Here is a 21,845-nt window from a genome sequence, read left to right as displayed (position 1 = left end):
CTTCCCCCTTCTACCACAAAGAACTTACTAGCTGGAGGCAGCTGTCCACCTTCCTGCGCTCTGCTTCTTGCTGCCTGAGTGCTGCGCTGTAGCTACACGCACACATTGGCATTTATCAACCAAATTATCAGCTGCATCAGGCTGATTTCTGATACAGCCAGTTTTCTTTATATCGGTACCAACCGGATATTGGATCAATGTGTCTGTGCACCTCTACAAAAAATACGGTGTTAATGGCAAATGTAAGAATCTGTGTTGTCTCTCATGCAAATTAAATATATGTTTGCTTGCAGGTGTTGGGAAATCTTCACTTGTTCATCTGTTGTGCCAAAATCAGGTGTTGGGAAATCCATCTTGGACTGTGGGCTGCTCAGTGGATGTGCGAGTAAGTGAACTTCTGGACTTGCAGTGTTGTGCCTGTTGTTATTTCTGACGTTGTGGTCACTGCTTTCTGGGTGACAAGTTTAAATCTGATTCAAAACTAGTTTGGGCCTTCACTTTTCAGACATCCATAATTAAGTTTTGGGTGGGGTGGTCTTTTGAATGATATTTTTAAATACCAAACTGTTGGGTATTTTTCATGAATATTAAGTGACCGCTAGTATTTTCTTAAAGGATAACTTAATTTAGCTAACATCCTTAATTAAAATTTCCTCTTCTTTCATTTATCTGTGATGAACTGACAGACCCTCTCCACCCCAAAGTGAGGTTCATTTCATTGCTGTTAAACTTTAGAATCCTTTGGTGGAAAAGTGCTAAGAAAAAAAATATTATTACTCTAGACTAAATATTTTTACTTACACAAATTAAGCTTTACAATGTCACCAGCTACAGAAGCCAAGATGCATCTGTCTTTTAAAGCATCATAGCACAGTGACAGTTAATATACACTCACTAGGATATTATCCTTATTACTTTTTGGTAAGTGGTGAATTCTGAATCAGAGGATGAATAAACTGAATTCACAATTCCTTGGGAGACCATTACCATGCTGTTATGTTGCCAGCCAGATGTATTGAAGGAAAAAATTTCATTTGCTTTATTTCATTTAAGGAAGTTAGTGAGCAGAATATAAATAAAATCTTGTCTCAGCATAGTTTGTTGAGGGCAGAAGCTGATGTCCAGGAGAGTCTGGGTATTCTTGAAGAAGTTTTCAGTCTCAGTGGCAATCCATATGGCATAGTGGGGGAAAAAAAACCCTCCTTTGCCCGTTGTGGATAACATCTTTCCAAATTCTTTGCCTAGGGCAAAAAATGCCAGCTATTTTTAAATCTTTGAGGGAAACGTGGTGGTTTGTATTTCATAGCTTTAGAATACAACTGCCCAGTCGATCTTAAAAAGAAAATTGGTGACTAATTAATTGGTTTTTAGACTTCGTAAAGGGTTTAGAGGAATAAGGAAATATCATGGCTGGATTCCAGTTCCAATAATCAGTGCTGCTATTCTTAAAATTTATATGTAATTCTTAACTACAGGAGGAGGTCAGGGCCTTGTCTTTTCATCCATTCAGAGTTTACTAGCATCTCAGAAGGACTGTCTCCTCTCAGTCCACTGCAGCCTTTTCTTAGAACACTTTGGGTGTTCGTTGGAGCTTTCTTGGTGTAACCCAAACCTGCTTAGCTAAGAGACAAGATCATCACGGCACCCTGGGATGTAGTTTTAGTACTGAATTTAAAGGTACTGGTTCGGCACCGCACATTTCTACTCTTCCAGTTTTTGTATGGATCACTTTTGTAGCTGACACTGTGCTCATATATGGGTTGAATTTTTCTATCAGATTCATGACTACAAAGAGGGGACCCCAGAAGAGAAGACCTACTACACTGAGTTGTGGGATGTTGGAGGTTCAGTGGGCAGCGCTAGTAGTGTGAAAAGCACACGAGCAGTATTTTACAACTCTGTGAATGGTAAAGTATGGTTAGTGTAAATATGTTTGTCACTGACTGCTTTCTGTGGTAGGACATCTCTGTTGGTTTGGGGGCAGGATTCACTCGAGCCTTGCTGGGCTCCATAGAGCTGTGTGAACTTGAAGACATGGCGCAAAAGGAATTCATAACTTTCTTAAGTCAGACTTCTGTGGGGAGCCAGCTATGAGCTGGAAAACCACCCTAGGTAATGATATGCAAATGAGCAGTATCCAGCCTCTCGCTTCACTTCAGCATTCCAGAACTAGCACAACAGGGAGTTCCTGAAACTGCAGCGGGGTTTCCTCAGGCTGTGCAGGCAGCTATGAAGGCATGTCTCGCCTAATAAAGAAAGGCATAATAAAGATTCTGGGAATTTTTTTCTCTTTCCTGCTGTCTGATCCCATATTTATGCTAGAAAATATTTTTGGTCAGAAAATCCATTTTTAATTAGTCCTGCCAAGTGTTTCCTGCTCTAGCATACTAAGAACTATTTTCCCTATAAAATGTCAGTGTTCTGATTGCTGTTTGTATGTGTTTTTCTTTATGTTTTCTTTATGCTTGTTTGTTTTAAGGCTTATTACTTGGTCAATTCAAGCAAATATTCACAGACAAGCAGAGAACAACCTCTGGTACAGACTGTCACACTCCCAAATATCAAATCTCTCCATGTCGTAAGAGTACTCAAAAGAGAAGGGCAGAGGTGTTTTGTTTTTGTTTTTTTTATAACAGGCCAAACCACATCTTTTTTCCTACTTTTGTTCCTGGAGATAACTGAACCATTTTGGTAAAAGTGTTAATCTGCCAATAACAGGGTCTTATTAAGGCTGATGATGCTTCCCTTTATAATACGGCTAATAGCACAGCTTGTCATTTAATACAAATGCAATCCAAGTGAATTGAAAAGGGTAAGGATTTCTAGATACATTATTTCATTTTTTTTTAAATTATTAATTCAAATTGCTAATGAATGAAAAAAATGCTTTTGTTAAAGATGCAACACCCTGTTAATTAACTTCTAAGACAATTCACAAGCCATGTCTCTGGATCCTCCTAGGCACACCCCCAACAAAGTAAGACAAGACAAACTGGCATTCCTGATGATATTAAGATCATTTTTTAAAGTATGTTAAAAAAAGGAATATCTGGAGATTGTTTTTAATTGTGAGACAGAAGACGGCAGAAAATTAGATCCTACTACGCTCCTGCTTCAGGTCATGTTTAGAAATGCCATCATATTTCCACAATGACAGACTACTTAAAGAAGTACCTAACGGGTCCCTAATGTTTCAGACCAAACTATCTCTTAATTCCAGAGATTCTGAATCAAATACAAAGGCTAGGGAAAATGTCAAGTTATATCCTGTCTTTTTTTTAACTCTCCATTTAGGCATCATTTTGGTGCATGACTTAACCAACAAAAAGTCCTCTCAAAACTTGTATCGCTGGTCACTGGAAGCCCTCAACAGGGATGTGGTTCCAACAGGAGTTCTCGTAACAAATGGGTGAGTGTACAAACACATGCACAGCCCTGAATATGCACCTGGGGCTATCGTGTCATTGTTCATCTCTGGTCATCACTAAGGGCACTTGAACTCTCCAAGACATTTGACTGAGTGCAGAATTCTCAGGCAGGGCTGTAGGTGGGGATGAGAAGAGCCAGGGGGCTTCAGAAAAGAAGCGCTGTTTCTGTTGCATCTGTAGAGCATGCCTGGCTGCTGCTGGGCTCTTCAGTTGTCTGACAGTGGCCTGGGTTTAGAAGAACATGTCTGCATACTTTTCCTGCCATGTTTCTGAGGCCACATGAAAATTATTTCATTCCCTGCTACCCTAAAGTAGGGGCTGGCAACCTATGGGCCATGGTCTGAATCTGTCCTGCATGGGTCCATTCCTTCACAGAGTGTCCATGGTGGAACAGAATGAATGCAGACACAATGGAACAGAATGAATGCAGGCAGCACACTGTGGGGGGAGGTGGCAGGGACCACAGTAGAGACTTCTAGCCTACAGCCATAGGTAGGTCACAAGCTCCAATCCATGCCACCAAAAGGCTGCTGACCCCTGCCCTAAAGTCTTGGGTGGCTGCTTGTGGCATGCAGGACCATTAAAAACAACAAAAAATACCTTGAGTGTTTAATTGTTTCCATGTCCAGACTGGCTTTTTACTTTGAGGAGCAGTAAAAGTCACTAAATCCGCCAGATTTCTCTGAAGGATTTTTCTCAAGGACCTTGCAAAAATCTATTAGAATACCTGTTTCTAATTAGCTTTGTATCATATGGAGGATTTGTTGCTATCTTCTCCTATTCTGTTTTTACAATTGTAATTGAAAAGATTTTCAGACCTTTGAGAAATCATGCAAGCAAGGATGGCAGTGAAATGAGGTAGTGTTTGGTGGGAAGAAAGACACAAGTGTGCGTCTACAGACATGTGCTCCTTCTGGTTTTTTTTAAAAACTTGGGGACTGGGGTTCTACAGCCCATATGGTATTGAGCTGCCATGTTGAATTTCTTCCAAATCCAGATTCCCTGCAGCTGTTTTTTATATTAGCACTTCTCTTGTATTTAAATAAAAGAACAGGTTTATCCCATTAGCAGTAGAGGTTTGTGTTTTGTCTTAGGCTTTGATTTCTTGGGTAGAAGAGTAACTCTTTTGAAGCTTGACGTGCCTGAAAATGAAATGAACTTTTGTTGAAGAAAGAAGGGGGATAGTCCGAGTTGGGGTTTCTGAGTTAACAATGAATCATTGATCTCTTGCATCAGAGCTAGTCTCTCTCTCTTAAAATATATATTTAATTAATTTCATTTGTGTAGGCTGTTTCTGTTGCAGTTTAAATTTGACTTGAAACTTGTCAGAAGTCAGCACGCAACAGTTGTCTTTTCCTGCATGTGGTAGTATGAGTCATTTAATGCCTAGCTGATCTAATTGCAACCTCCCTGCTATTTCATTGGAGAGGCTGACATTTCAGGGGAGATATTAATTTTCTATCTCTTCATAGAATGTCTTTGTATGAATTTCTAATATTCAGGTGCAGCCTTGAAAACAAGGCTGCATCTGAATACTGTGAGAGAGGCTTGAGACTTCAAAGGTGTCACAGCAGAATTTAACCAAGAATGCTTAAATCTAACCTTTAATTGCAGCTCCCCTGACCCATTTTATAAAATAACATCATACGTTTGGTGTATGTGCAGTAAACCAGCCTGTTAGTTGTCCTCCCGTTTCTGTTTTTTCCCAGTTAATGTTGTGTTATCTCGCACCTTCCAGTGGATGCTTTCACATAAGAATCCTCATGCATGTTTGGAGTACTAACTGCAAATTCCTTTTCTCTTATCCCTCTCAGTATCCTACTCTACCATGATTCATCTACAGAAACCCTCCCCCATGGCCCACACAAACCTATCTCCTGGCTTTCAGCATACTGGGTATCCAAGTATCCCTTTACCCACCTGGTGTGGAAGGAATAGAACACTGTTTCCCTTTGTCAACTTGTGGAGCTGTTTCTGTAGCCTAGGGCTATATTTATTCTGTTTTCATTGCACAGGGACTATGACCGCGAACAGTTTGCTGATAACCAGATTCCCCTACTGGTGATAGGAACCAAACTGGACCAGATCCCAGAGGCTAAGCGCAATGAAGTTTTGACCAGAACAGCTTTCCTGGCTGAGGATTTCAATGCAGAAGAGATTAATTTGGTTAGTATTTCTGTCAACAGTTGTTTTCACTTTGTGTGACAGGTGGTGGTTTCATAGCGGATAAGAATCTAGTTATAAGAACTGGACTGCTGCAGCCTGCCCTCTCATTCTCCTGGTTGTTTGCATCATTGTTGTCAGCACTGGATGCTTACCCAAGGGTGAAATATTAACCTTGGTTCAGATAAACGAAGATGCTGGAGGTGGGGAGTCAGAGTGCTGTCAGTTTTAAAGCAGGGAGTTAGAGTTAGGATTTCTTGATCCTGTTCTTGTTTTTTCCACAAACTCTCGTTTGAATCCAACAAAGACAACATCTGTTCCCAGATGTACCATTTGCTGGGTGGAATCAACACTTTGCTGTATAAATAGCTGAAGTTAAGCTGGGGACATAGATACAAAGTTAGACTTGTCACAGGTGTAGAGGCTGGACTTTCTGTTATGCCTAGAGCTATGCCTCCAAATCCAGGTTGAGAGACAAATGCAGGACCTGACTAAAAGAAACTTCGCCTGCTGTACTCTGTGGGCACAGAAGGTATCAATCTTTGGGGCTGTCAAGCCAGCACCTTTAGCTTATCTGGGTACTAAGGGAACCATTTTTAACAGGAAAAAGTCAGCGGTTCTAAGGGGTAAATAAAAAAAATCCTGGCTCATGTTGGCAAAAGGGATGCTTCTGGGCTAGGGTGGCCATCATAGAGGATAGTCCAGGTGTCCTCTGTCCTCTATTGATATGAAACCAAACGCCTTTATGTCCTCTATTTTTGTCTTGAAGAGAGAAATAGAGGACATAAGCGGTGGGTTTCATATCAGCAGAGGACAGAGTAGTAGAAAACCAGAATGTCCTCTATGGTGGCCACCCTGTTCTGGACCCTCCAAAAAATTTCCAGCTGATCTTTCTGTGTGGGGAGATATGACTCAGTTTGCTTCCTCTTCAGAGGCTGATAGCTGAAGAGTTGTGCCATGTACCAGGTTATTCCCAGCAGTTTCCCTGCTTGTTAGTGAAAATTGTGTAACACATTTCCCAACTGTGAGTTGCTTCTTGTGTGTTCCAGGACTGCACCAACCCCCGCTATCTGGCTGCAGGTTCATCCAATGCTGTCAAGCTCAGCAGGTTTTTTGATAAGGTGATGTAGATTCAATTAAGTTGTTCTGCACTATTGTATACTAGGAAGCCCATGTGTATTCTAAAAGCTAAGTAAGTGGTCAAACTAGTTCGCTCACCTTCCACTTCCCGAGAGCTGGATTAGAATCCTGTACGTTCAAATCCTGTGATTAGCCCGGGTCCAAAAGTGTGCTCATGTGGCTATACTGCTTCCAGTTCCAGAGGTGGCATATGCACAATTTGCTCAGGTACTTCTGCACAGCACTGGCCCTGTGTTACATGCACCAACCATTCATTCTCCTGGGAAGGGTGTTGGGAGCCAAGGAATCACCCTTCCCCTATAGTCCATGCATTGTAAACACCACCATTTGGCTATGATTTTCTCTTATGTGATGGGTTGCTATGCAATTCTGAGCTACCCTTCAGGGGCTGGACTCTGCTTCCATATCATTCTCCATCCCAGGCAGCTAAAACCAGGAATTTTCATCAGCTTCTAGTTGACTATGACTGCAGCTCTATTGTACAAGTTTTGACTGTGTTTATAAGGTTAGGTATGTACAATGACTACTAAGACCATTCTCTGATTGCTTTCCCCAGGTCATAGAGAAGAGGTACTTTTTACGAGATGGTAATCAGGTCTGTGCTTCTTTTTTTTTCCATATTTTTCTTGTAAGGTGCAAACTGTGGTTTTGTTGGTAGACAAAGCTCTGTCCTTTAGAGTACAGATCTTGGGCCCTGAAACTGAACACAGGTTCAGCACCAATGAATAAAAGTGGAATTAATAATTATACTGGAAGGATGCAGGGGAAAAGCAGTGTCAGTTAGTGCAAGCTGCATGCACAGTTTGGGATGTGTTGACTCTAAAATAGTCAGCGGGTGAAATAGTAAATATTAATGCCATTTCAAATTGACATGTCAGGATTGGGGATCAGATAATGTGAAGAAGAAAACTGGGCACTTGGCATCTCTGAGCTTCTTGGTTTCCAGCTGTCTGGCAGCAGACCTGGCAGACAACATTGCCTTGTATCTGTCAAAGGTTTGTTCACAGCAATTGACATTTTTTCCATGACAGTTACTACAGAAAGCAATGGAGCCACCAGAGCAATGGCACATGGTTCATTAATTAGTCTTTTCAAATTTGTAAAGAACTATGTAGAATTGGGGACTGGGTAAGTCACTTCACCCCTCTGTTCTTTGCAAGATGTCCCTAATGAAAACGGGGGCGGGGGAAGGGAAATAATACCAACCTTCTTCACAGGTTACAAGAATGTAGTGAGATTTATGTTTGGGTGGTGTGCTCATATTGATACAAGCAATAAAAAATGTAGGTCTAATAACTATACCTGTGCTGAAAGCTTCATAGGGAGTGTGAGAAAGCATAAGGGAAATCAATGTATGTTATAGTTTCCCTTGTGAATTTTTTTGCCTAAGTTAATTCTATTTTTGGTTGGTTATTTAAAAAAAAATGTGCTTTCTCCTGTTTCAATTCTACAAAGGCACTTTTGTCTGTACGCTAATAAGAGAAAATGTCCATTCCAAGAAGATGATAATTTAAAGCAGCTGCCTTCAAGTTGTTTGACTGGTTGGGTATGACACTGTGTAAGATCTGTTTATTTCATATGAATGGTTTTAGGGGGTAACCAAAAGTTATCTTTATGACTATGACCTAAAGATTAGGGCACACTGCTGACTATTTTGATCTGCTCTCTCAGTAACAGCCCAGATGTCTAATACAAAATTAAAAGCAAGTCACCATGCATACTGTAAAGACAAAACCCAACAGAGAGACACCAGGGCTTCAGTACAACCACCTGTGTTACTGCCTGAAGTGACCTGTTCCACATACATAAGTGTGGTATTTGCAACAGGCTCTGTTCTGCCCACCTATGAGCTGGGAAACCTACATTTGTATATCTCAAAGCATGGATGGAAGAACAGTCCTTAAATGTAATACCAGTATATCAGTCAGATCACAGTATATGATCAGACGATCAAGTGCTTGGTGGGAAGCTCCGGAAAAATAGAGGATACTGTAGGAAACAGTGCTAGTGAATGTGTTGGTTGCCCTCTCCCTTCACAGCCAACACTGGATTAGTACCCAAGAGTGGTGCCAGGAAGGGCTGTGCTGCTAGACATATAATCTTTCGAATAAAGGAATAAGGCATAAAACTGAGGTTCTGCTCATTTGTGGTTTTTAAGGATTGCTGAGGAGATTTTTTACAACAGTATGGTAACTAGGTCTGGTGTGACATTTGAACTGTTCCACTTAACCTGCTTCCCACCCCCAGGCAGTTTCTACATTATTTGTAACTTGTGGAAAGTTGTCTTGTTTCTTTTCAGAGCTGACTGAATTTTTGCAGTATATCTGTGGGCATGAAATATATCTATGGGCATGTCTGTAAGGCCTCCATTCTGATCCTGGATATGCTGCCAATAAATAAGCCCTACCCACTTGCTCCTGCTCAGGCACACCAGAGACTGGTAGTTAGGCTGAATAGACAACTTGCAGCTGCCCTGAATATGTGCCCCCTGGATCTGTACTTGAGCTCTGTCATAGGACAGGCTGACAGCAATGCTGGGGGAATGAGGAGAGGTGCTCAGACCCACTTCAGTCCACTCCTGAGCAGTCTGCACTAATTGTCAGTCCCTGATGCACTGCAATGGGACTGGGCACAGCTTATTCTGTCAGTAGGGAGGCCACACAGATGCACCCTGTGGGCACATCCAGATGAGCATGGACATGTGGCCATGTGGTTTGCAACACCTTAAAGCTGGGGTCCTGATGCCAAAAAAAAAATGCCACAAAAAAAAGTGACACTATGCACCAACAGACACAAGGGCGAGGTCCTCCAGGCAGATGCTTTGGCTGCTGGCCAGAGCATCTTCCCTCCTCTAGTTGTTCCCTGGCTCCTCCAACACACCGAGAGCCAGGAAGAACAGGGAAATAGCCATTTCCTCAAAGCAGGGCATTTTGCCCCACGCCAAACTCCACATGCAGGGGTGTGCACTGCAGCAAATGCATGCCCCTGCATATGCACACTTAACAGGATGTGCCCTATGAGTTCACTTTTGCATCAGCTGAGGTTTGTCAAGAATGTTGAGTCAAAAAGCCCTGACTAAACTGACATTTTTGCTAAAATGTGTTACTTTTCTCTATTTACCACAACAGGGCATACTCCTGTCAGTCTCTCTTATGTGTTCTAAATTAGCATTTGCCCCACCCACATGTATTCACATATGCTGCTTTTGGCCAGTTCTGAGATGTCTTCCCTCTTTACATTGTGAAACTGCTGCTATATAACAGATTGGATGAAGGGGGAAGATGGCTATAAAAGGACATGGAGAGAGGCTGCTGCCCTGAAACCTCCCCTGTGCCTGTGTGTAGACAAGTAGGATGACTCCTGAGCTATGGTCTTATGGACAGCTACATGAAATGCTGCCATGAGATGCTCTGCAGTGTAAATCTGTTAGAAATCTCTTGAAGCAGAGAATCTGGTGGTGATTTAGAATAGATCTCCTAAGTGAGAATGGATGGTCAGTGTCAGCACTATCTTTATATATGCAGCAGAAAAAAAAGAGTGCAGACATTTTACATCATTGCAGTCTGTTTCATTCTGATAGCCTTTATCAGTTTGTGAAGCTGTCATGCCAATGATAATGAAGTGCTGTCTCTTGGTGGTTGGGACAAACCTTAACCTCTCTCCTAATACAGCACAGTAGGAAAGAAGGTGGTGAAGATTTCTATGTGCAGTTGAACTTGCAGGGACCTCAGTAAGGGATTGTGTAACTAACCACATTAGAATTTGCCTGGGATAACTGGGCTCATGTTGTGGTGCAACTCTTTCAGAATGCCTCGCAGAATCTTTAACACCCATGATCAGGATGTCTGTATTGAATCTTGTTCATTAGGCAGTGCCCACTAACAGTATGCCAGAGCACTCCCTCAAGCTCTAGCCTGGAAAAGCAGGAGGAGAAGGCAGTGATGCTGCCTAATAATATGTAATATTATAGGTAATATGCATGTTCTCAGGGGCTGGAAGACATTTCCACTGCTTCTGACATAACTTTTATCTTCCCTATCTCCAGATTCCTGGCTTTTCAGATAGAAAAAGATTTGGAGGAGGCACGCTGAAGAATCTTCATTATGACTGAACGCTGCTCACCGTCCAGAGATTGAGCAGGAGAGGCGTTCTCTCCATTTGCAACAACATTCCTATCCTGTCGGATGCTTCAAGGCAGTGATGCTCATGCCAGGCAGAATAAAGAGTAAGCAGTGCTCCAGCTCAACTAGTGGAGCTACTGATGCTGATGAAGGCACAGGAGAAAATTCCCCAGACCTGACTTGGGGTCTAGACTCTCCTAGGCTCACAGGCCCTCTGGAAATATGGGATCTTTTGGGATTTGTGCAATAAATTTAGTGTCTTCCACACAGCTGTGGAAAGCATTATCATGTACAGCATGTATGTGTAATTTTTTTCCTCCATTTTGGAAGATTTATGAACTCTCCACAATGAATTACATTCACTTTGTCTCTAGCTGAAAGATGAGACTGAGTGGGCTTTTCATTTGCACTTAAGTAAAGAAAAACAAGGAAAGCAGAATGAATCTAAACGTGTAAGGAATGGAATAGAAAGGAAATATTAGAATGTCATTATATAAATGAATGGGTGCAGCTTCTTCTGGAACATTGTGTTCATTTCTCCTCAAAAAGGGTGTAACAAAAATAGACCGGTGATGAAGATGATTTAAAGCCTGAAAAAAATCTCTCTAGGAAGACACTGGTGTTTATATTGATGTTTAGATTGGAATTGTTTACCTTGGAGAGGAGAGAGATGGTGAATGTTGTGCTCCTATTTATCTTATTTCACATTTAAATGTCTCCTTATATTTGTATTAACTTTTAAAAGGAAAAAAAAAAATCACATTTTTGAAAGAAGCAGTCTTATGTACAGGACACACTAAACTCAATACGATAAGATTATTATTGAGAACAGGACCACAAGGCAGCTCTGAAGAGGATAAGACAAAAATAAATATAAGAATCCTTGTGGATAGAAATATAGAAGGGAAATAACACCTATGTGCTTTTGGTTTGGAGGCTATAAGTGCTGCGGATTGGAAAGAGCATTCCCATAAAAAAGGTGACGCTAGCATTGTGAGGGGTAAGTTATCAGAGGCCAGTGATTCTTAACCAGGGTGGCACAAGATCCTTTTGAGAATGCCACACAATATTAGCAGTCTTATGTGTACAAACACCTACACATAATTCACAAGGTAAACCCAGAGATTTCAAGTAGGAATCCATATTGTCAAAAGCAGCTCTGAGGTGCTGCTGTTTTTCTGAGCTTTTGCAGCAGAAGAATTGCTCTATTTTTTTTGTAGTCAAAACATGAGTGCAAGCTAAGAACTGGCATTTTTGAGTCAAAGGCCCATTGCACTAGATGAATAGACTGCTTGCTTGGTTGGTTCTGACAGTTTCTGCGCTCCCAAATGCAGTGGCTTCTGGATCATTCTTGGGGATATGGAAGAGTGCTTGATGAGGCTAATGAGCATCTCTAAGCCCAATACTGATCCTGCTTTTCTTTCCCTCTTTCCTCACAGTAACATGGCACTGGCTTGGCCTCTGCCAGAGGATGAAAGCCAGAGTTAAATGTAAATGCAGATTAATAATAAATGGGAGGAGGAGAAAATAAAATACAGAAGTAAAATTGACAGTAAGTAGAGTTCTGCATTCTCTGTGTTGTATCAGCCTGCAGCTTTTCTTTAGCAGTTGCCTGGAAATAAACTGCCTGTTGCCACTAATAAGGTGCAAGCGTGACAGACAGGAATACTGAGCTTCATGTATTAAAGTATTAAAATAAATACTTTATTTCCCTCCCTCCCCTTTCCCATTCATACAGGCTCTCAGAGCACTTGACAAATATGAATAAACTAAGCTTCCAAGAACCTGTATGAGGCATAATGCAAATCAACATCCTTATTTGGCAGTGGAGATTACAAAGGTACCAAGACTTTCAGACCTGCTTAAAAATTTTGAGTTTTGGGTGCCCAGCAAGAGACAAGTGTAGAAGAGTTATCACGGACACCTTCAAAAATAAGAACCTGAGTCTTTTTCCCAAGTCCTACCAAAGGATCAGGAACTGACCCCAGGAATGCTATTTTATAGACTCTTCTGACAAGCATGACAGAGTGCTCTCTTAAATTAAAGCAGTAAAGTCCCTGAATAATTGGTCTCTTCAGTAAACCATAAGCTTATCCTCTTCTACTGCACATGCCAGCATGTAAAAGTTTAGCTCCTCACTGTAACTCTTGTGAGTGATAAGAAGAGAGTCACTTTAGCAGGAGCTTTGACTTTGCCTGATGCAGTAGCTGTTGCAGCCTTTCCCCTCAGCAAAGAGAACTCATCTGTCTAAGTTGAGTTCCCTGGGGTCATTGCTCCTTTCCAGTTGATGAACTGATGATCTAATTTAGAACAGCAAACCTATGCACTTACTCCCTGTGCATAATCGGTTTGCAGGGCCAGCTCAGGGAATATGCCTGAGTGATTACAGCATTAGACTAGGAGTCAGGAATTAAAGCTACTTCTCCTGTCTCCATCTCTGACTTGCTCTGTTGCCTTGAGTAAATCCTATTTCCTTTTTTCCAGCATTTAAAACAGGAGCAGTTCTTCCCTAATGTGAAGATGAATTAGGCTGAGCAGCAAGGAGCACAAACCTGTATAACAGGACAAGACAGTTGAGCCTTTCTGCTTCCTGGTTTATTCTTTCCTTCACTCTGTGGGTATTTGTCTGGCTTTGTGGGGTGTGGCAGGCTGGGAAGAGCTATGATGTGTAAAATCTGGAGCTAAAATACTGCTGCAGGCAGTAAGTTGGTCTACCTCCCAACATCTTACAGTGAGGGCATAATAAGCAGAGGAATGCATCAAAGCTCTGACCTGTCATCCCAGCAAACCAGATGCTAGACACAGATTGCCTTACTATGATTATACCCCTTTCTTTCATGCTGAGTGTGCCACTTAAATGCCCATTATTAGACTTCAGCATCAACAGCCTATTGAAATAAGAATTGCTTTTGCCTCTCAAACCTATTTTGTTAGGCCACCTGCAGGCTGAGGATACCATCAGCACCCTCATGTGCATGTGAAAGGTTTCCTTTACTACCTTACAAGCTAGAGTTTGGTTTATTCAATTTTAAATAAAGGCTCAGAATATAGAGTGCAAAATGGCAGCCACTATAGGAAAAAGCATCAGCTTGGACAACAGCTGTGAGCTGACCCGATGTAATCATTCCTTGCAACTCTTTTCAAGTGTCCTGCACCAGCACATTGCCTGCTGAATGCAGCATAACTTTGCTGAGCCTCACAGCTGGAAGGGCCAGGCAAACATTGCTCAGGGACCCACCTTTATGAGGGCTGATGCTGCCTGTGCCTGGAGTAGGTCCCAGGCCTCTGACAGCTAATCACTCCTCAGGAAGTTCTACTGCTCATTCCTAGAGCTGTGGTGTCAAACTTGCCCTAGCCCCAGGTCTGGCTCTAGGGGCATTTATAGTCATGCTCTGGGAGGCAGCAGGGAAGAGAAGGTGCTTTAATTAGCACAGCTCTGAGAGCTACGCTAATTAAAAAGGCCTGGAGCATCACATGTATTAGTGTCCCCACTGAAAAATCCTAGCAGGGTGCTTTGAACTAAAGCTCATTGAACAAACTTTAGTTTAAAGCACTCTGCTGCCATGTTCAGTGCAGGAACGCTGATACAACGTGACACTGGAGTTGCGTGGAGCATGGTATTTACCATGTTTCAGCAGACTCGATTAATCTGCTCAGATGTACTGTAATTACAGTATGTTGGAGAAGCCTCTAGGAGCTGTGGAGGAGCCCTAGATGCAGTGGGTAAGTGGCATCTGTTGTATGGATTAATGTAGCCATTGCTCACCCCGGCCACTAACGTGTCCATAAGGGGGACTCTGTGCCCTGGATTTTGGTGGTGGGCCCTGTTCCTGCATGTTCTATTCCTGAATGTACAGCCACTCTGGGAGCCCTGCAGGCCAAATAACAGAGCTCTAAGGACTAGATCTTGTCCGTGAGCCATATGTTTGACACCTCGGCTCCAAAGGGTTTAAGAACCCAACCCTGGTGCTCTGTTTAGGTGGTTCAGTCAAGAGCATATGGTCAGGTCATATTAGCTGCACAGCGAGGGGCTCTCTGTCTGAAAATTGAAAACAATTAAAATTATTAGAAGGATGCGTGTTTGTGTGGTTAGCAGCTCTGGCGTAGGTTGGTGGTTAACTGAAAAAAACAGCATATTCTCAGAATGGCAGCCTTTACAGGGTCATCTGTTAATCATTTTAGGCATTCTAAACTAATTAAAATAGATCCTTTTAGAAATTTCACACCTAGTGTCAGGGTTTTCCTCTTGCCCCTAATAATCTGATGCAGAATCCCCTAGACTCGTTCAGCTTCTCTACCGTGATTAAGTATCTCAGTGTGTGTGTGGGCCCATGTTAACTCAATTCCAGCATAGCTTTTGTTTGGAAATCTAAACAGATTTTGCAACAGTCCTCTAGAATGAAGTATGATACCAGGAGATTACCATCATCAGTATCTTCAGAAAATCCTTTATACAGCTGGAAGGGCAGAAGAGTGAATGCCAGCCTTCTTGCTCAAGCAAAAGCCACCAGCATTAAAGCCCTGTTTATATGGCACTGTCTTCATTGAAAAGGACATGTCATAAGGATGCCTGACAACCAGCTTCCAAAACAGATCCTGCACTGCCAGCTCACTGATAGTCACTGCTCTAGAGGTGAGCAAAAGAAAAATGCAAGCACACCTTGAAGGCCAATCTGAACAAATTCAATATTAACATTAGTACCTGGGAGACTGGAACATTGAGCTGTCTGCAGTGGTGCTGTGATGTATGATGAGGCTTTGATCATTTCACGCAAACTTGTCTATCTACCGCCATAATGAGACAAGAGAGACAAAGGAAAAATCTGTGACCCAACACCACCAGGATCTACTCCTTCCTCCTGGAGCTATGTGCCATGTCTGCATTCAAACTTGTGGATCTTGGATTAGTCACCTAAATATGGACTCACCGGGCACATCTACACATGCGGATTTACTGCGCAGTAACCAAAATTACTGCGCAGTATGGGCATGCGTCTATAGGTACATGTCCATACTGTGCAGTAAATATGGTGATTTACACCCAATTAGTTACTGCACAGTAACACATGTAGACGCTTTACTGTGCAGTAACCCAGGGGAGTTCCCTGCTGGGTCTGTCCAGCCACTGGGTGGCTGGCCTGAGCCCAGCCCCAGGGCTCCTGGCTGGCCGCCTCTCCTGGCTTCAGCTTGGGACTAAAGTTAGTCCCAAGGGCTGGCAGCCATGTGGCCAGATGCTGGAGCTCCCCCCCGGTGGCCACAGGGGTACATGGCAGGCTGCTCTGACCCAGGACTAAATTTAGTCCCAGGTCATCTACATGTGTAGACACTGGCCTATTCCTACTTACTGCACAGTACATTTAAGCCAGTGTAAATGCATATGTAGACACACCCACCAATGACTCCCCTATTTACTGGAAGACTGCCATTCTCATATCAAGGGACTGCCGACAACTGTCTCCCCAAAAAGGCCTTGGCTGTGGCCACTGAAAGCTTTGTTTTGATCTGTTTCTGACTCTGCTGTTGAGGTAGCTTGGGCCTGGTTAGGACTAGTCTGGAATAGCTAGCATTTGTGCCTTTCAGCACTGAGGTTCTACTAGGGGGCACAAGTATAGCCTCAGCCTGGAGTGTCTGCTTTTTAGTTTACCTTGCTACTGATGTGAATACTCAACTTCAATTTCACTGTGTGTCTGGAATACTAGTAACAGATTTTCCAGCATGGAGTGCAAAAGACAATGCAGGCAACGTGGGTGCAGCAGAAGATAAATTAGACAAGCCATAGGAGCCATTGTTCTCACCCATCCTCCAGCTATCCAGTGCCTGAAGTGCCCCCTTGATCCAATTCTTCTGGCCCTTCCTAAATTGCAAGTGTCCACAGGATGCTTCCTAGTTAGGACACAAGGACTAAAGTCCTAGATAGCCTCTGAGGTGGGCCAACACTCCAGCACCCCTGATTTGTGGAGCAACCCCTGCTTATGGGATGCCACTTCAGACCCTCAGAGTTGGGAGAGGTGGGTATAGACAGTGAGGGGAGAAGCATGGGACAAAAGTGGGAGGGGAAGAGATGTGCAGAGATGACACTGGAGGTAAAGGGCAAAAAAACAGTATGAATGGTATGAAAGGGAGAGCTGAACAAGAGAATTGAGCTGCAAGTGGCGAGGGGAAATGGGTTTAGAGGAACAGCGGGAGGGAGAGATGGGGGAAAGACATTCAAGGGAGAAGGTGATAAGGAATGGGAAAGAGGGCGTGCAAGGGGCTGTGGCAGGAGAGTGGGGGTGCAATATTAGCCGTTCAGGAGTAGGGCCTGCCTGTGATCCCAGCTCCAGGACCCCTGCCTGTATTAGGTCCAGCTCAGCCTGTCCCCTCATCCTCACTCACCTGCAAGCCATGAGAACTGGACTTGAACAATTTATTTCTATCCACTGTTGAAGTGATTCACTGTTTGACCTAAAAAACTACTTCACCACCCAGCAGCCTTGCTATTCTCAGCTGAGCAGTGAATAATGCTTATCCGGGGGTGTAGTTATGATTAATCAGTTTATCCACGTACAATGCTTTGAATACATTGGGCATTAAATGGATGGTATTGTTATTGTTCTTCTTATTACTAAACTTAATGAAATGAGGCTTGAGGGCTTGCCAAAAATTAGGATGTTTCCATTAGATCAACTTAGTCTGAAGCACCCAAATAGCCTTAACTCTGTCCTTTTAGAGACGCTTCAAACTTCAATATAGTTAGAATACAATCTTATGCGTAGGTACAAGTGTTTGCATGTGTGAGAGAGAGAAGATTAACACTCACTTCTTTGTAGCTCCTTATTCTTGAAAGATTTTTTTCTTCAAAAGAACCCTTAGCTCTGTCCTTCAGTGACTCTATGAAAATCCACACTGTTGTGATAAAAGGCATTTTGATGTTTGTGGATCCAGATGAGAACAAATTGGCTTTCAAAGACCCATTATGTATTTTAATTTTTCTCCCTTCATAGTGTAAATAAAGGGCAGAGTTGGGGTTGTTTCAATGCCCTGAGGGTGTATTTCCACACAGGATCATGTTTGGATTTTTTTAAATTCAATTTTAACTCTGAATTTCCTTGGTGTCTGAGCTAATTGCAGCATCCTGGCTATTTGGTTTACCTTGGCTATTGACATGAACTCTTAACTCCATTTTAACAGTGTGGATTTGGAATAAATAGGAACAGGTTCTCTAGGAGAGAGTGCAGAAGGGGGCAGCGTGGGCACAGCAAACAGCATAAATTGGACGAGCCTTAGGACCCACTGTTCTTGCCCTTCTTCCAACTCTCATCCAGTGCTTGCTGTGCCCTTTGATCCAGTTCTCCCCTTCTGAAATCGTGCCACCCAACCCATTCTAGCTGCTCTTTCCTGCATCAAGGTTCCTCTACTGGCAAACTGCAGGCTGAGCAGAAATGGGACTCATCCATGACCCTCACTGTAATATGCTTCCCAGCAGAAGTCTTCATCCTGTGGCACTGCCATCTGCCATGGCACAAGGTATTCCAGCAATTGAGTGTTGGCTGAGAGGGCAAAGGCATGAAACCCTAGTCCCTCCCCTCTCAGTGCTACTCCATGGTCCAAGTTCAGCATGGGGATGGAGAACATCTTCCTACCTGTCCTTTCTAATCATAGGTACAACTGCTTTGCATAGAGAAGGACTTGGACTCACCTGTGCTGTGATGCTTATACAGTGGCTCAGCAGGTGACACACTGTGTCTGTTTTCCATCCTTTTCCCACTCCTTCACACATGTAAGCTACCCTATCCCTGCCATACTTCATCTTACATCTACCCAAGGTTTTTGTGGAATCTTCCTTGGAGGTTTTCAAGAAAAGTCTGCACAATTGTTTGCTTGAGATGGTTTAGGACAGTAGTGCTCAACCTCTCCTGCAGGCCAGATGAGTAGCACAGGGCTAGTCTTCAAGCCAGATCCTGAGATCCTGTGGGTGGGGTTATTCTGTGGGCCAGATCTAGCATCGAGTTAGTGTATGGGGTCAGTCTGTGCGAGTGATCCAGCCCAGCCCTATGTGCTAGATCTGGCCACAAAGATGACTGGTATGATCTGATGTGCAGGGCCACGGCAGCTACCCTGCAGTACTCCCTGCAGGTCCAGACATTTGATGGTGGGAGTGCAGTGGCCGTGTTAATTGCTGTGTCTCTGGAAGCTACAACAATAAATGCTGCCACTGCCCTACCACCACCAAATTTCCAGACCCATAGGGAGCTCCAGAGGCCAGGTTAAGCCAATAGGCTGGAGGTTGCAATGCTCACCACTGGTTTAGGAATAGTATTCCTGCATTTGTTCAGGGGTTTGGACTAGATCAATGGGGGCCAGTCTTTTTGGCTGGCATGCTACAAATTAGTGTCATAACCTCCCCAAGTGCCATTCCAGTCCCCTTCCCTTGCCCAGTCTACTGCTTTGCTTTCTGCTCCCAGCCCTGATAAGCTGTTCTTCTTTCTGCCCTATCTGCCACTGCATTCCCTGTCCCCTCCCTGATCTGCCACATACCCAAGCCACCCATGTGCCACAAGTTGGCCACCCCTACACTAGAAGACCCTTGAAGTCCCTTCTGTTGTTATGGTTCTTATAATCAGCCTTGAAAATGGTTTAGAAGCCTATGAGACTAACAAAGCTGTCATGTACAGCCTTATGTTGCGGTACCAGTCCTTCATCTATTTGCATCTTTTAAACCAGCTTTTCTCAAACTGTGGGTTGTGACCCCAAAGTGGGTCGCAAGAATATTTCAAAGGGTCGCAAGCGCCAGAAAAATGAGCAAAAGCACGGGTGTCTCCTTGCAGGCTGGCAGTGTTCTAGCCCACAAGGGGCTCCTTGGGGCATGGCCAGCTTGCAGCCAGGTAGGGTCATGGGAGCAGCACCAGCAGCCAAATGAAGGTAAGTATATGGGGAGAGGGGGTTGGAGGGCCAGGGTTTAGGGACTGTTGGGTTCATAGGGGGGCAGTGTGTGCATGCATGTGTGTGCATGTGGAGGGGATGGGGGTGCGGTTGGGAAGAAGGGCAGATGCCTGCTGGCACTGGGGGAAGGTGGCCTGGCACCAAGACTAGCAGAGCAGGGCACTGTGGGTCTGGTACTAGCAGGGCTAGGGGGTGTGGGTCAAGACAAGCTATTGATCTCTGCAAATGGGTCCCAGTACGAAAAAGGTTGAGAACCACTGTTTTAACATTGTCTTAAACAGGAAATTTTTCTATCTGTGTGTGATCAGGGCCCTGACTTCACCTGCTGTCTCTAGGGTACATCTGCAATATAGGTGATTAATTATAATAGGACACCCATCTGGATTAAGCCTGAGTAGTTGACCAAAGATGCAGGGTCTGGCAGCGTGTTCCTGTTAGGATGTGGAGTCAGCTATTTTGGTGGTGCAATCCTGTCCATATACAAAGAACGTGCAAAGTCCTGTTTCCTGGAACATGGGAGGAGTCAAACGAGCCCTCAACCCAGCACCAGACCTCTTTCAGGCTCCCTCTGAAAGCTTTTTCGGCAGGCTTGTATTAGCAGCTGCTTGGCCAGGCTGTCTCACTTTCTCGCTCTCTCCCCCCATGACTCTTTCTCTGTCACACACATATACACAAACACTGCTCAGCAAAACCATGCCACAAAGATGAGACTTGCACACACCTGTGTTTTTCCCAGTGACAAGCCTAACAGCCTCTGCTAACTATCTCACATGAAGGCCCTAGGATATGCCTGCCAAGGAGGTTTAACTCAACCTGCAACAGGGGCCTTGGATGCTGCCAAAGCATAAATAGGAGTTACTGTTATCTCCATATATTATAAACTGCAAACTAATGGCTCTCAGCCTGCCACCCAGTGCAGCTGTTAGCTGGCACGTTGTTTCTGATGGTCTTTATCCACAAATGAAAACGCCAGGTCTTCTGCAGACGAAAGAAGCTTTGCTCCTTCCGGTGCTCTCTCCTCCCCACCTCACTTCCCTCTAGCCCAGTGGTTCCCAACGTTTTTTTGCTGCAGCCTGCTGCTGGGAGTGGAGTGCAGTGGTGGCGGCCCAGGGGAGCTCCTGGCGCAGCGCGGCTCCTCTGTGTCCGGTGCTGCCAGCATTGCCCCCACAACTCATTTAGGTCGCAACCCGAGGTTGGGAACTGCTACTCTAGCCTCTCACCAGACATTATGTTCCTCTTTGGCTTCCCTTTCTAAGAGTCTGGTTACTTTGATTCCTGTACAGCACAGACTTCTTTCTGTGGCTCAGAGCACCATTTTCCTTTCACATTAAGACCATTACAGTTATGGATGAACCTATCGCCAGTTGACAAGTCACCAGAGGGACGTTGAAGGTAAATCTTTCTTAAGTAGGTTCATTCCTGCTGCTGCATCGCTACACTCAGACCTCAGATGGATGCTGAGATTTTTGAAAAACAATCAGGAACCCCAAGACGAATGTACAGGGGGAAAAACCCCCCAAAACCCCCAACAGAATCAAAAACTACCAGCCTTCTTTCACTCCTAAAGTCCAACTACCTGTGAAAAATATTAAATTCAGGCCTGAGTCCATAAAAAAAAATTAGCCAAGAAAACTGAGCCACTGTCATATCAGTTTTATATACTTACCAGGGTGAGTTTGTGCTAAAGGTTTTGTGCCGTAAGAATGGATAAATAGAGCCTGGAAGGTTTTTGTTCAAGGGGTTAGGGATGGAAGGGCTGTTTTGGCTAGACTTGCAGGGAAATGTCAGACAGATCAAGCCCTCTCTTATTGTTTGGAAAGAGTTGTGGCAGATCCATACACCTTGTGTGAGGGGTTTTAGACAGCCATTCAAGCAGGGGCTTCTCAGCCATATAAATTAGCAAGAACCAACAAGGAAGTCCTATCTTGCTCAGATGTGCTTAAGTAGACCACCTCTGGACAACTCAGTCTCATAGACACAACCAGAATATTTTGCCTCAGCTGCCTTTAAAAACTTCTCTATAGTTCATGCAAAGGACTATGGAGTCTATTGAGAACAAAAGGAGTCCACT

General features: G+C 43.7%; 1 protein-coding gene and 1 long non-coding RNA gene across 2 annotated transcripts in view; one reads left to right on the top strand and one right to left on the bottom strand.

The window, feature by feature from the left end:
• The window catches only part of RABL3 (RAB, member of RAS oncogene family like 3), a 25,081-nt gene extending 13,251 nt beyond the window's left edge, over positions 1-11,830 (top strand). The window contains exons 2-8 of the mRNA XM_019526864.1: positions 294-385; positions 1,778-1,907; positions 3,295-3,409; positions 5,444-5,594; positions 6,641-6,712; positions 7,288-7,326; positions 10,777-11,830. Coding sequence (XP_019382409.1) covers positions 294-385; positions 1,778-1,907; positions 3,295-3,409; positions 5,444-5,594; positions 6,641-6,712; positions 7,288-7,326; positions 10,777-10,842 — 665 coding nt within the window. The 3' untranslated portion in view covers positions 10,843-11,830. The remainder of the gene's footprint in view (positions 1-293; positions 386-1,777; positions 1,908-3,294; positions 3,410-5,443; positions 5,595-6,640; positions 6,713-7,287; positions 7,327-10,776) is intronic.
• The window catches only part of LOC109304371, a 47,556-nt gene continuing 27,608 nt past the window's right edge, over positions 1,898-21,845 (bottom strand). Inside the window, exon 2 of the long non-coding RNA XR_002099377.1 lies at positions 1,898-2,246. This is a non-coding gene — a long non-coding RNA (uncharacterized LOC109304371). The remainder of the gene's footprint in view (positions 2,247-21,845) is intronic.

The sequence above is a fragment of the Gavialis gangeticus genome, unplaced genomic scaffold (assembly GCF_001723915.1).
Source record: "Gavialis gangeticus isolate Ggan-Ray unplaced genomic scaffold, GavGan_comp1, whole genome shotgun sequence".
Lineage (NCBI taxonomy): Eukaryota > Metazoa > Chordata > Crocodylia > Gavialidae > Gavialis > Gavialis gangeticus.
The sequence above is the reverse complement of the archived record's forward strand: the minus strand, read 5'-3'. Positions and strand labels throughout refer to the sequence as shown.